The sequence below is a fragment of the Littorina saxatilis genome, linkage group LG15 (genome assembly GCF_037325665.1).
Source record: "Littorina saxatilis isolate snail1 linkage group LG15, US_GU_Lsax_2.0, whole genome shotgun sequence".
Lineage (NCBI taxonomy): Eukaryota > Metazoa > Mollusca > Gastropoda > Littorinimorpha > Littorinidae > Littorina > Littorina saxatilis.
The window spans coordinates 1,970,413-1,983,138 of NC_090259.1; the positions used below are offsets into that span (position 1 = coordinate 1,970,413).

General features: G+C 47.5%; 1 protein-coding gene across 4 annotated transcripts in view; it reads left to right on the top strand.

Moving 5' to 3' along the window:
- Positions 1-12,726, top strand: part of LOC138948182 (coiled-coil domain-containing protein 180-like) — a 166,797-nt gene that overhangs the window by 6,149 nt on the left and 147,922 nt on the right. For 3 of the 4 annotated variants that reach the window (XM_070319677.1, XM_070319678.1, XM_070319679.1), the window contains exons 7-9: positions 169-303; positions 10,456-10,551; positions 11,813-11,976. In XM_070319677.1, the coding sequence (XP_070175778.1) occupies positions 169-303; positions 10,456-10,551; positions 11,813-11,976 (395 nt within the window). Of the gene's footprint in view, positions 1-168; positions 304-10,455; positions 10,552-10,793; positions 10,819-11,812; positions 11,977-12,726 lie in introns of those variants that run through there. The other variant, XM_070319680.1, reaches the window with a different exon arrangement.

Below are 12,726 nucleotides of genomic sequence, written 5' to 3' on the forward strand. Positions count from 1 at the left end.
TTTAGTATAAGTGTTATATGTTTCCAACGTGTGACAAAAGGGCTGTGATTTTTACCTGATGTAATCTGTATGTATTTGAGCCAAAAGAAAAATTTCTATATGTTCTACATTTAGATAATCAAGTTGTATATATATTGAATTAAATTGAAATTATTGTGTGTGTTCCAGGACCTGTTGACATCCACTTTTGATGACCTGGTGGCGCTGTGGGACGAGGTGCAGAAGTTCTCTCCCCTGCGTCAGGAGCAGATCGCTCAGCTGGACACCCGGCTGAAGGAGCTGGAGGATGAACGCATGCGCAGGGTTGGTTGATTATCATGTATCGTCTCTTCATGCGCAGGGATGGTTGATTATCATTTATCGTCTCTTCGTGCGCAGGGATGGTTGATTATCATTTATCGTCTCTTCATGAGCAGGGTTGGTTGATTATCATTTATCGTCTCTTCATGAGCAGGGTTGGTTGATTATCATTTATCGTCTTTTCATGAGCAGGGTTGGTTGATTATTATTTATCGTCTCTTCATGAGCAGGGTTGGTTGATTATCATTTATCGTCTCTTCATGAGCAGGGATGGTTGATTATCATTTATCGTCTCTTCATGAGCAGGGTTGGTTGATTATCATTTATCGTCTCTTCATGAGCAGGGTTGGTTGATTATCATTTATCGTCTCTTCATGAGCAGGGTTGGTTGATTATCATTTATCATCTCTTCATGAGCAGGGTTGGTTGATTATCATGTATCGTCTCTTCATGCGCAGGGTTGGTTGATTATCATGTATCGTCTCTTCATGAGCAGGGTTGGTTGATTATCAGTTATCGTCTCTTCATGCGCAGGGATGGTTGATTATCATTTATCGTCTCTTCATGAGCAGGGTTGGTTGATTATCATTTATCATCTCTTCATGCGCAGGGTTGGTTGATTATCATTTATCGTCTCTTCATGAGCAGGGATGGTTGATTATCATTTATCGTCTCTTCATGCGCAGGGTTGGTTGATTATCATTTATCGTCTCTTCATGCGCAGGGTTGGTTGATTATCATTAAATTACATATCTTACCCAACTCACATATAGCAATTAACTCTAGTTCAGTGCCGGTAACGCTGTACGCATCCCCTTGGTAACCAAGGGAAGCCCCTCTAAAAAAAGAGTGACCAATCCCATAAGGCCATATTAATACATACTTCCGACTTCCGTATGCGCGCGCATACACCGCCATATGCATCATTCCATACTCAGCGAGCAGTGAGACTGGTCGCGTTTTTGTACGCTCTGGCTGTGTTCAGCCTTTTGACACTTCGTCTGCGGACTTGGTCATTTACCTCTTGGTTTCTTCTAGCTTGTCTTCGCTTCTCTACATATTGAGGTGAGGTCGTTCTTGTTTTTTGTTTGTGTTTGTGGGCGTTTTGACCTGTAATTTGAACTTGTGAAAATTTTCTTGTTTACAAAATTTTTCGTGAGTTGTTTTGGTCATGGCGGATAGCGCCAAGAAGCGGCACTCGTCTAAGCAAGTAGCTGCTGAGTCTTCGCCTTCTAAGAAAACGCCTAGGAAAGCTAATGCTCCCGGCCAGGCACATGTTTCGGTTCTGGAACCGTCGTTGCAAAAGATTACCGATGTTTTGATTGACATGCCTACTTCGGCGAATGTGACTGATAAAACTTTAGACAAGTTGTCTCGTGCTGTCAAGCCCACTGATAAAACTTTAGACAAGTTGTCTCGTGCTGATAAGCCCGCTAAGGCGGCTTCGGTGTCTGTGATTCCCGGCCTTGCGTCTGTGGACGTGGCGTCTCTGTTACTTTCTTTAAGCTCACAGGTCTCGTCCTTGGCGGAGGAGGTGGCGTCCACGCGGGCGGAGTTCCGGTCACTGCCTGCGGGTGTGGCTGGTGTGTCGTCTCTGGCCGACGTTCGCCCTTTGCCTTCGGCCACTGTTACTCGGGCTGAGGTTCATGCGTCTCAGGATGGTACCAGGCCTACTCTGGTGGAGTGCGGCCCGGCTGCTGGTGGTTCTCGCCACATTAAAGGTATGTCTTCTACCCAAGTATCCGGGTTCTCCGGAGAAAGGGTAGAGCGTTTCCAAGAGAAAGTAACTCCGGGCTCTGGCTTTGTGGGTGAAAGTTCTGAAGCTGAGGCTGGCTCTGACTGCATTGGCAGCAGGTCGGTGGCGGTTAAGAACCTTGGAGAGCGAACGGAAGATTTGTCGCAACCATCCGCTTCTTTAGAATGTGGTAAGGGTGCGCGTCTTTCGCTTCCGCCCGGGGGGCAGGAAGGGGGCAGTGTGGCTGGCTCTTTGTTTGACTATGGGAGTCAAGCAGGGGACCAGCTGACGGATGGCATGTTAATGCCGGACGGCTGTTCTGAAGACGGTGCTTCCGCAGCAGTCGAAGGTACCGAATTCAAAATTCCGTTTAGGCTTTCTGATGCGGTGGCATCTGCGGCCGAGACGGCTTCAAGATATTTTGAAGAGGGGGTGGTGGAATCTAAGTCTTTTGTGGTTCCTCCTCCCTCTGCACTTGGAGACTTTCGCAGTGCGAAAGAGAAGAAATGTTCTTTCAAATTTCTCGAATCGCCCGCTGTTGCGTATGAGATGTCGAAAGTCATGAAGAAGAATTCTCAGTCGTATAATCAGGTGGTCCCAATGCCTTTGTTGGTGCAACATGGGGACGCACCTGATTCGGCCACGTCGTGGCTGGCTCAATCAGGACAAGTGGTGCCTGGTGCAGCTGCTCTCCGCAATTTCAAGCTGGTGCCGCAGCCTGTTGACTTGGTGGAGTCTTTTGCTCTCCCTAGAGCGGCTCTGCCTGTTACGCCGGATCTGGCGTCTCTCAGGGAAGACGGTTATAGCAAAGACAGACCTGTACCCTATGTGGAGGGCTCTCTGTTGGCTCTTGAGGAGACAGGGAGATCTCTTTTGGAATTGGCTTCGGTCTCTGAGTCACTGCAGCGTTCGTTGTCGAGATCGATTGCGTCAAGTCTTGAGCCTTTCGAGTTTCGTTATGACGCTTCGGCGGAAGACGTTACAACGCTGTTGGCTACCTTAGCCAGGGTCTCTCGTGAGCAAATGGGGCTTTCAGCTAAGCTGTACACTCATGCGATTCTTTCGCGCAGAGCTGCTTTTCTGAGTGGCTCAAAGATCAGGGACAAGGGAACTATCGATAGTCTGAGGTTTTCTCCCTTTGAGGACGGCTCTCTTGTAAGTCGCTCGTCTCTCGATGCGTTGCAAAAAGAGACCCAGGATGCCAGGGATTTGGCGATTGCCAGGATCGCCCATCAGGGCTTTCAAAAACCGCACAGTAAGCCTCAGCAGCAGAACAAGGCTCAGCCTTCGTTTTCGGGCGGTGGCAAGAGCCAGAACCAGAACTCCTCTTCTCGAGGCAGGGGGCGTGGCGCCCCTTATCAGAAGAGGGGTTCGTTTGGTGGTTCTAGGGGGTCGGGGCGTAAGCCTCACCCCCAATGATGTCTTCCCGAGCAGATCGCCCCGTTAGCCCCCACCTTGGTGGTGGCGGGCGGCCCCTCCAGGGCCATCGCTGCCTGGATTCGTTTGGTGTCCAGCCAGTGGATTTTGGGGGTGATCAGTTCGGGATTTCGTCTTCTCTGGGCAGACGGGAAGGCACCGCTGTCCAGGATACCGCCGCCTTTTGTGTTTCCGCGAGACGCGGAGGCCAAAGCAGCTATTCAGGGAGAGGTCGCTGCACTCCTTTCAAAAGGCGCGATCGAGGAGGTGATCGATCACAGGTCCCCAGGCTTTTACGGCAGGTTGTTTGTAGTACCCAAAGCCTCGGGTGCGTGGAGGCCTGTTCTGGATTTGTCGCCATTGAACAGGTTCCTGCGTGTCGTGAAGTTCACGATGGAAACGCCTGCCTCAGTGAGAGAAGCCCTTCGGCCAGGGGACTGGGTCACGTCTGTAGATCTGACCGACGCTTATTTTCACGTGCTGATGCATGTGGCAGACAGAAAATGGCTTCGTTTCCGCTGGGGAGAGAGGATCTTTCAGTTTCGGGCGCTTCCGTTCGGTCTGTCTCTCTCCCCTTGGATTTTCACGATGGTCGTGCGTCAGCTCTGTGCCCTCGTGAGGCAAGAGGGTGTGCGGCTGAGAGCCTATTTGGACGACTGGTTGATTCTGCATCAAGACCAGGTCCTTTGCAATACGCACACTCAGAGGGTGCTCAGTCTAGCGGTTCAGCTCGGCTTCACAGCCAACCTCGTGAAGTCGGAGTTGGTGCCCTCCCAGCAATTCACGTACCTGGGGATGGAGTTCGATACACTGAACTGGTCAGTCCGTCCTGCTCGAAAGAGGGTGGACAAGTTGCAGGAGGCTATCCGTGTTCTTTACGGAAAGAATCTGTCTACGGCTCGGGAGTTGACTTCTCTTTTAGGGCAGATGGAATCCATGGCCACTGTTGTCCCTCTGGGAAGAGTCCACAAAAGGCCCTTTCAAGCAGCGCTCCAAGCGCAGTGGGACCAAGCGACTCAAGGCTGGAATTGCTTGATCGAGTTGGGTGCTTGGTTCATCCGTACAACGAGCATATGGCTTCTTCCCTGGGTGTCACAGGGTGTCCCTATTGTTCTCCCTGCACCGGAGAACAATCTTTTCACGGACGCCTCGCTTTCGGGCTGGGGGGCTCATTTGGCAGACCAGACTGCTTCAGGGGTGTGGGACGCCAGTCAGGCCTCTCTGCACATAAATGTTCTGGAGCTGGAGGCTGTGGCACTCGGTCTGCGTTCGTTTCTGCCTCTGCTGGCAAACAGTCATGTTCTGGTACACACGGACAACACGACGGTAGCGGCTTACATAAATCGCCAGGGGGGCTCGCGCTCTCAGGTTCTGTCGAACAGCGCGTGTCGGTTACTGGTCTGGTGCAGCACTCACAACATTCGGCTGTCAGCTGTCTACCTGAGGGGCTCTCTCAACGTCCTGGCCGACTCCCTCAGCAGGGGGAGCAAGGTCCTGCACTCAGAATGGACTCTCTCCCATCAGGCTCTGGATCGTCTTTGGGTGCAGGTTCACAAGCCTCCCATCGATCTGTTCGCAACGAGATTCTCGGCTCGTCTCCCCTTGTTTGTCTCTCCGTTTCCGGACCCTCTAGCTTGGGCCGTGAATGCACTGGATCTGGATTGGTCGGGTCTGCAGGCTTATGCCTTTCCTCCGTTTTGCCTGCTAGGCAAGGTGGTGCGGAAAGCAGACATAGAAAAGCCAGCGTTGGTTCTGGTGGCCCCGCGGTGGCCCAGCCAACATTGGTATCCAGATCTGGTGCGCATGGCGGTTCGTCCACCCATTCCTCTAGGCGTTCGAAAGGGCGACCTGGTTCAACCCAGGTCGGGCATTCCGCACGGGGACCCGCAAGCGTTGCAGCTTCACGGCTGGGTGCTATCAGAGGCTCTCTGCTCCGGGCGGGTGCCTCAAATTCAACTCTGAATTTAGTACAGCAAGCGCATAGAGATTCGACAAAGTCGGTCTATTCTTCGCACTGGTCTGCGTGGACAAAATGGTGCTCTGAAAATGGTGTTAGCCCTCTCTCTCCCAGGTCAATGCAAGTTGCCAATCATTTATCTTGGTTGGCAGGGAGGGGGGGATCGCCTTCTTCCTTGCGCGTGAGGCGTTCTGCTATATCTTCGACGCTTAGACAGCTGGGACGCAAAATTGATTTAAGTGGCGTGATCGCGAGTGTGCTAAAGGGCGCTTCCCTTCTTTCAGCTCGGTCTAAAACGCAGCTCCCGGCGTGGGATCTGTTTTTAGTTTTACGTTTTTTGGCATCGGACGAATTTGAGCCCCTGCACTTAGCTAGTCTAGCTAAGCTTACGAGGAAAACTTTGTTTCTTGTTTTGCTCGCCACAGCTCGTCGTGGCAGTGAGGTGCACGCTTTGTCGGGATTGGCGCGTGATATTTCTTTAGAGAAGGATGGTTCTTTTTCGTTGAAGTTTAGGCCGGATTTTTTAGCAAAGAATCAAAAGCCCGGTCATGCTTCCCCGGTTATTCATATTCCCCCCTTGAGCGCTGTGCTGGCTCCAGGAGATCCTGATGCTCTTAACTGTCCGGTTCGTGCCCTCAGCAGTTACTTGTCTAGAACGTCTCCTCTTCGCTCGGAAACTCAAAAGCTTCTTTTTATTTCACTCAATACTGTCAGAAGTAAAGACATCTCTAAAGTTACCCTGACCAGATGGGTGTCGATGACAATCAGGCAGGCTTATGCGTGGTGGCAGACCCAGTCGGGGGATGCTAGAGCCATTCTGCCTCTTTCCTCTGCCAGAACACATGAGGCTAGGGCATGGTCATCGTCCTTGGCTGTGCTCCGCTCAGGACGCCTCTCGGAGGTTCTTGCGGTGGCATATTGGAGATCAGAGGACATCTTCATTAACCACTACTTGAGGGATGTTGCCTCTTGTCGTCAGGACGGCTCGTCTGCCTTGCCGTCTCTGGTGGCTGCCGGGCAGGTTCTTCGTAATTGAGAGGGTGAGTACCCGCCACCTATAGTAGCAATCTGCTATATGTGAGTTGGGTAAGATATGTAATTTAATTAAAAATTTTAGTAATAAATTTTCATTTGATTAATATACTTACCCAACTCACATCGTTTATTCCCTCCCGCCTCCCCGCTGTGGGTTGTGGGTTTCTAAAAAAGGGTGTGAGTTGGGCTTCGTTTGGAATGATGCATATGGCGGTGTATGCGCGCGCATACGGAAGTCGGAAGTATGTATTAATATGGCCTTATGGGATTGGTCACTCTTTTTTTAGAGGGGCTTCCCTTGGTTACCAAGGGGATGCGTACAGCGTTACCGGCACTGAACTAGAGTTAATTGCTATATGTGAGTTGGGTAAGTATATTAATCAAATGAAAATTTATTACTAAAATTTTTAATTTATCGTCTCTTCATGGGCAGGGTTGGTTGATTATCATGTATCATCTCTTCATGGGCAGGGTTGGTTGATTATCATTTATCATCTCTTCATGAGCAGGGTTGGTTGATTATCATTTATCGTCTCTTCATGAGCAGGGTTGGTTGATTATCATTTATCGTCTCTTCATGGGCAGGGTTGGTTGATTATCATGTATCATCTCTTCATGGGCAGGGTTGGTTGATTATCATTTATCGTCTCTTCATGCGCAGGGATGGTTGATTATCATTTATCGTCTCTTCATGCGCAGGGTTGGTTGATTATCATTTATCGTCTCTTCATGGGCAGGGTTGGTTGATTATCATGTATCATCTCTTCATGGGCAGGGTTGGTTGATTATCATTTATCGTCTCTTCATGGGCAGGGTTGGTTGATTATCATGTATCATCTCTTCATGGGCAGGGTTGGTTGATTATCATGTATCGTCTCTTCATGCGCAGGGTTGGTTGCTTGTCCCCGAGTACACTAGTACTTGGGCTCAGCAGACTTTAATCGTGTGTCTGTGTGTGTGTGAGTCTGTGTGTGTGTGTGTGTGTGTCTTTCTCCACTTAACAGCTTATTGCTGGGAAGCTACTGGGCGCAGTTCGTTCAAAAGTTGATACACTAACTTGATAATAGGTCCGATTGATCGTATTAAAACTTCATAATGTTACCTGGGACCTAAATGTGAAATAATCCACAAAAACGACTCTTGGCGGTGGGCGCAATTCGCGGTGGGATAGAACTGCTGTTCGGCTAATAGAACAGCCAAGCCAGCCAGCGACACCAGGCTTTGCGTGCGTGTGCCACTTCGCGTGCTGCCAGCGACACCAGGCTTTGCGTGCGTGTGCCACGCGACCTGAACGAGCAAAGTTAGCAATCTAGGCATTTGAGTTCACTGGCAAAATTGTCAGAGTTGGTGGCTTGGTGGAAAGCACGTCCGCCTATGGCCAAAGTGATCCGGGTTCGATTACTGGCATGGGCGGTCTATTTTTTATTTTTTTAAATTTTTTATTTTTTAATTCTTGTTTACTATTGTTTATTATGAACGTTTTAATGTTTTATTTTACTCTAATAATTTTTTTAATTGTGTAAAATAAATAAAAAAATTTATTTATTTTTTTTTTTTAAATCCACGTGCACAAGACAAAAACTTTCATACTGGGGGAGCGAGCCAGTCTGAAGAGTACTCGGGTCCAGCGCGAGAGTTTTTTATTATTGTTCATTTATCGTCTCTTCATGTGCAGTCAATGCTATTCGAGATCGATGTCAGTGTGTTTCCTTTTCCAGTTTACATGGAAAGCTCCATGCTTAAAACTATTTACAATCAGGTCTATCACTGTAAAAAGGAGCACATGTGAAGTTGTTTGTCAGAGAAAATGCAAGGGTATTCACTCTTTCACAACCTGAACATTAACATGACAGAGTTATTTCCGAAAATTGGCTATTGTCAATAAAAAAAAAAGGAACCAGAAAACCAGATGGACTCAATGAAAAACAATGAACCCTGACCTCATATTGTTGTACCTCCATAGTGCAGCTCACTGCTATTGCCCGTGTGTGTGTGTGTGTGTGTGTGTGTGTGTGTTTGTGTGTGTGTATGTGTGTGCGCACGCGCGTGTGTGTGTGTGTGTGCATGTGTGTTTGTATGTAAAAGATTTTTTAAATTTTGTTATTGAATTTTTTTTTTTTAAAGCTTAAGTTGAGCGGAACTGTAACAGTACCCTATCTTTAATCTCTTATTTTTTCCTCTTCGTTCCGCGTGTAACTGATGGGTTTTCCCCCTTCGTTCCGCGTGTAACTGATGGGTTTTTCCCCTTCGTTCCGCGTCTAACTGATGGGTTTTTCCCCTTCGTTCCGCGTGCAACTGATGGGTTTTCCCCCTTCGTTCCGCGTGTAACTGATGGGTTTTCCCCCTTCGTTCCGCGTGTAACTGATGGGTTTTCCCCCTTCATTCCGCGTGTAACTGATGGGTTTTCCCCCTTCATTCCGCGTCTAACTGATGGGTTTTCCCCCTTCGTTCCGCGTGTAACTGATGGGTTTTCCCCTTTGTTCCGCGTGTAACTGATGGGTTTTCCCCTTCGTTCCGCGTGTAACTGATGGGTTTTCCCCCTTCGTTCCACGTCTAACTGATGGGTTTTCCCCCTTCATTCCGCGTCTAACTGATGGGTTTTCCCCTTCGTTCCGCGTCTAACTGATGGGTTTTCCCCCTTCGTTCCGCGTGCAACTGATGGGTTTTTCCCCTTCGTTCCACGTCTAACTGATGGGTTTTCCCCTTTGTTCCGCGTCTAACTGATGGGTTTTTACCCTTTGTTCCGCGTCTAACTGATGGGTTTTCCCCCTTCGTTCCGCGTCAAACTGATGGGTTTTTCCCCTTCGTTCCGCGTCTAACTGATGGGTTTTTACCCTTTGTTCCGCGTCTAACTGATGGGTTTTCCCCTTCGTTCCGCGTGTAACTGATGGGTTTTCCCCTTCGTTCCGCGTGTAACTGATGGGTTTTCCCCTTCGTTCCGCGTCTAACTGATGGGTTTTCCCCTTCGTTCCGCGTGTAACTGATGGGTTTTCCACCGGGGGTTCCCCGGTTTTCCCATCCACCCTACTGGTGTCTGGATTGAACATAATCACTTATAATTTTAATTCCAGGGTAAGACATCATACCTCAGTAATTGTATACACAATAGGTGTTTACTACCTACATTCAACGTTAGCTCTTTCTATTTATTCTTTACAAGTCACATACAACCACGCGCGTACATACTCTCTCTCTCTCTCTCTCTCTCTCTCTCTCTCTCTCTCTCTCTCTCTCTCTCTCTCTCTCTCTCTCTCTCTCTCTCTCTCTCTCTCTCATTCTGTCTCTCTCTGTCATGTTCTATTTATTTTTTTCAACGCTGACCATATAATCATTCATTCGCTTGCGGTTTCGTGGCAGGCGGAAGGAAAAATCATCCAGATAAGTTTTCGTTATTGTTTGTCTGTGTACTTAAAAGACCGTTGGGTCGATATATTTTTGAATGTATTGTTTTGTCAATAACAAACCTTCCAACAACCTACCATTCTTGTTTTTTTTAATTTTTTATTGTCAATTGCAAAAGGACAGCACTAGAGGAGGGAAGAGAGAGAGAGAGAGAGAGAGAGAGAGAGAGAGAGAGAGAGAGAGAGAGAGAGAGAGAGAGAGAGAGAGAGAGAGAGAGAGAGAGAGAGAGAGAGAGAGAGAGAGAGAGAGAGAGAGAGAGAGAGAGAGAGAGAGGGGGGGGTGCAGGCAGACAGACAGACACACAGGCAGACAGACAGGCAGACGGGGGGGGGGGGGGGGGCACAGACAGACAGACAGACAGACAGACAGACAGACAGACAGACAGACAGACAGATAGAGATGGATTTTGTATGGTGGAAAGGATAAGGAGAGAGGAGAGCTGCACTTTATTTTAGAAAAAGAGAGAGTTGAGAAGTTAAAATTTATCCTCTTTATATTATGTATTCATTTGTTATAAGATATAGGGTACAGTGAACTTTTCAAGGGGTTTTGTGGATCCAATACTTGGTGGTAATAACAAATGGTTATCTGTTTTCTTGTGTGCCTGTAGATTCGCACTGTGTTTCAAGAATACTCCAAAACTCTGGACAAGATCTCTTACCTGATGGCGCCAGACCTTCAGCGCTTTATGGACAAGGAGTCACAGGTAAGTCTGTAATGTTGTGTATCAGCCAGGTGATATTGATAGCCGTTGTTTTGTGTTCCCTTGAGCGCTTTATGGACAAGGAGTCACAGGTAAGTCTGTAATGTTGTGTATCAGCCAGGCGGCATTGATAGCCGTGGTTTTGTGTTCCCTTGAGCGCTTTATGGACAAGGAGTCACAGGTAAGTCTGTAATGTTGTGTATCAGCCAGGCGGCATTGATAGCCGTCGTTTTGTGTTCCCTTCAGCGCTTTATGGACAAGGAGTCACAGGTAAGTGTGTAATGTTGTGTATCAGCCAGGCGGCATGGATAGCCGTGGTTTTGTGTTCCATTAATTGTTGTGTTGATGACACAACCATTTGTCGAGGATAGCGTAGGCACCCGGTCTGCTCCCCGCCTAAAAAAGGCCAGTGCCGTTCCGTCTTCGAGGGACTGCGTGGGTTTCATTTCGGAGTTTTCCTTCTCCTAGACGAGTTTCCTTCCATGGATGATGAGCCTCCTCTACCCTCGTTTTGAATTCAGAGTGGTCTTCTCTTAGGATAGCTGCCTGCCAGGGTTGACGAGCCTATCCTGCCCGGCTATTTGACCCATAGCTGGAGGTTGGTTCGTGGGCACCTGGGCATTTCCACACACCGGTGGGCCCGCATGCCGCACGTCTAGGGGCCAACCTCCTCCGAGTCCTTGTAGTCTAGCCTGGGGCCTTGCGGTACCCAGTTTACGCCTGTCGCCGCGATGGAGGCACTACATAGGGCTTGTTGTGGAGAGGTTATTGTACTGGCAGGAGAGACTGACGCATTCTGCTCTCTTTTCGCATTGTCCTAAAAAGGACAGACGGTGCTAGCCAGCGGTGAGGGCTGAAAGCGAGAAGTGACAAGCACAAGACACTTCGCCAACACACTAGACACGTCACACAACCGTTTGGCAGGCATTAATTGTTGTGAAATGGAACACAAACAGCTGATCTATCTGGAAGCAAGGCAAAGGCTAATATGCTCAGTGTACCTAAAACTTCAAAGATGCGCGAAACTTGCAAAGTGAAAGGAAGAGATTGTGAGAGAAAAACCTGACTTCAGTGATTGTTACATAGACTTTTGATCAGCCAATTATTATTGTCAAATTTAAAAAAAAAAATAAAAAAATTTACTCCGTTACTCCCACTGAGTTGTTCTGGTGTATACTTGTGCAAATTCTTTTGCCGTTTCCTTTGTTCTTTCTTTCCCTCCTCCGTTCTTTAAAACGTTCACATGCACTGTTGTAATATTCAGGCTCTGAACCAAACATGCCTGAGCAACCGCCGTGCCTACGCCGACCTGTTTGTGCGGCTCATGTCTGCCGACATCGAAAGGGAGAAAACTCAGTACACACAGTGGCGCCGCCGCGTGGAAGACTGGAAGAAGCTGAAGACGGACCTCTCTGTGGAGAAATTCAAGTGAGAAATATTTGAGATATAAATCTGTACCGAAATTCTAGTTAGAAATATTTGAGATATAAATCTGTACCGAAATTCATGTGAGAAATATTTGAGATATAAATCTGTGGAGAAATTCAAGTGAGAAATATTTGAGAGATAAATCTGTGGAGAAATTCAAGTGAGAAATATTTGAGAGATAAATCTGTGGAGAAATTCAAGTGAGAAATATTTGAGAGATAAATCTGTGGAGAAATTCAAGTGAGATATATTTGAGATATAAATCTGTGGAGAAATTCAAGTGAGATAATAATATTTGAGAGATGTATCTGTGGAGAAATTAAAGTGAGATAGAATCATTCGGAGATATATTTCTCAAATATATCTCGGAATGATTCTGCCACTCTGAATTTTTTTTTGAACGTAATTATTTTTGTAAACAACTCTCTCCTGCACTCTCTTTCCGTGTAACTATACTGCTCTATAGCTTTTGATGCTTTTGCTGTCTGTCATCTTATCTCTCTCTTTCCGTGTAACTATACTGCTCTATATAATGCTCTATATACTGCTCTATATACTGCTCTATAAACTGCTCTATAAACTGCTCTATATACTGCTCTATATACTGCTCTATATACTGCTCTATATACTGCTCTAGCTTTTGATGCTTTTGCTGTCTGTCATCTTGTCTCTCTCTTTCCATGTAACTATACTGCTCTATAGCTTTTGATGCTTTTGCTGTCTGTCATCTTGTCTCTCTCTTTCCATGTA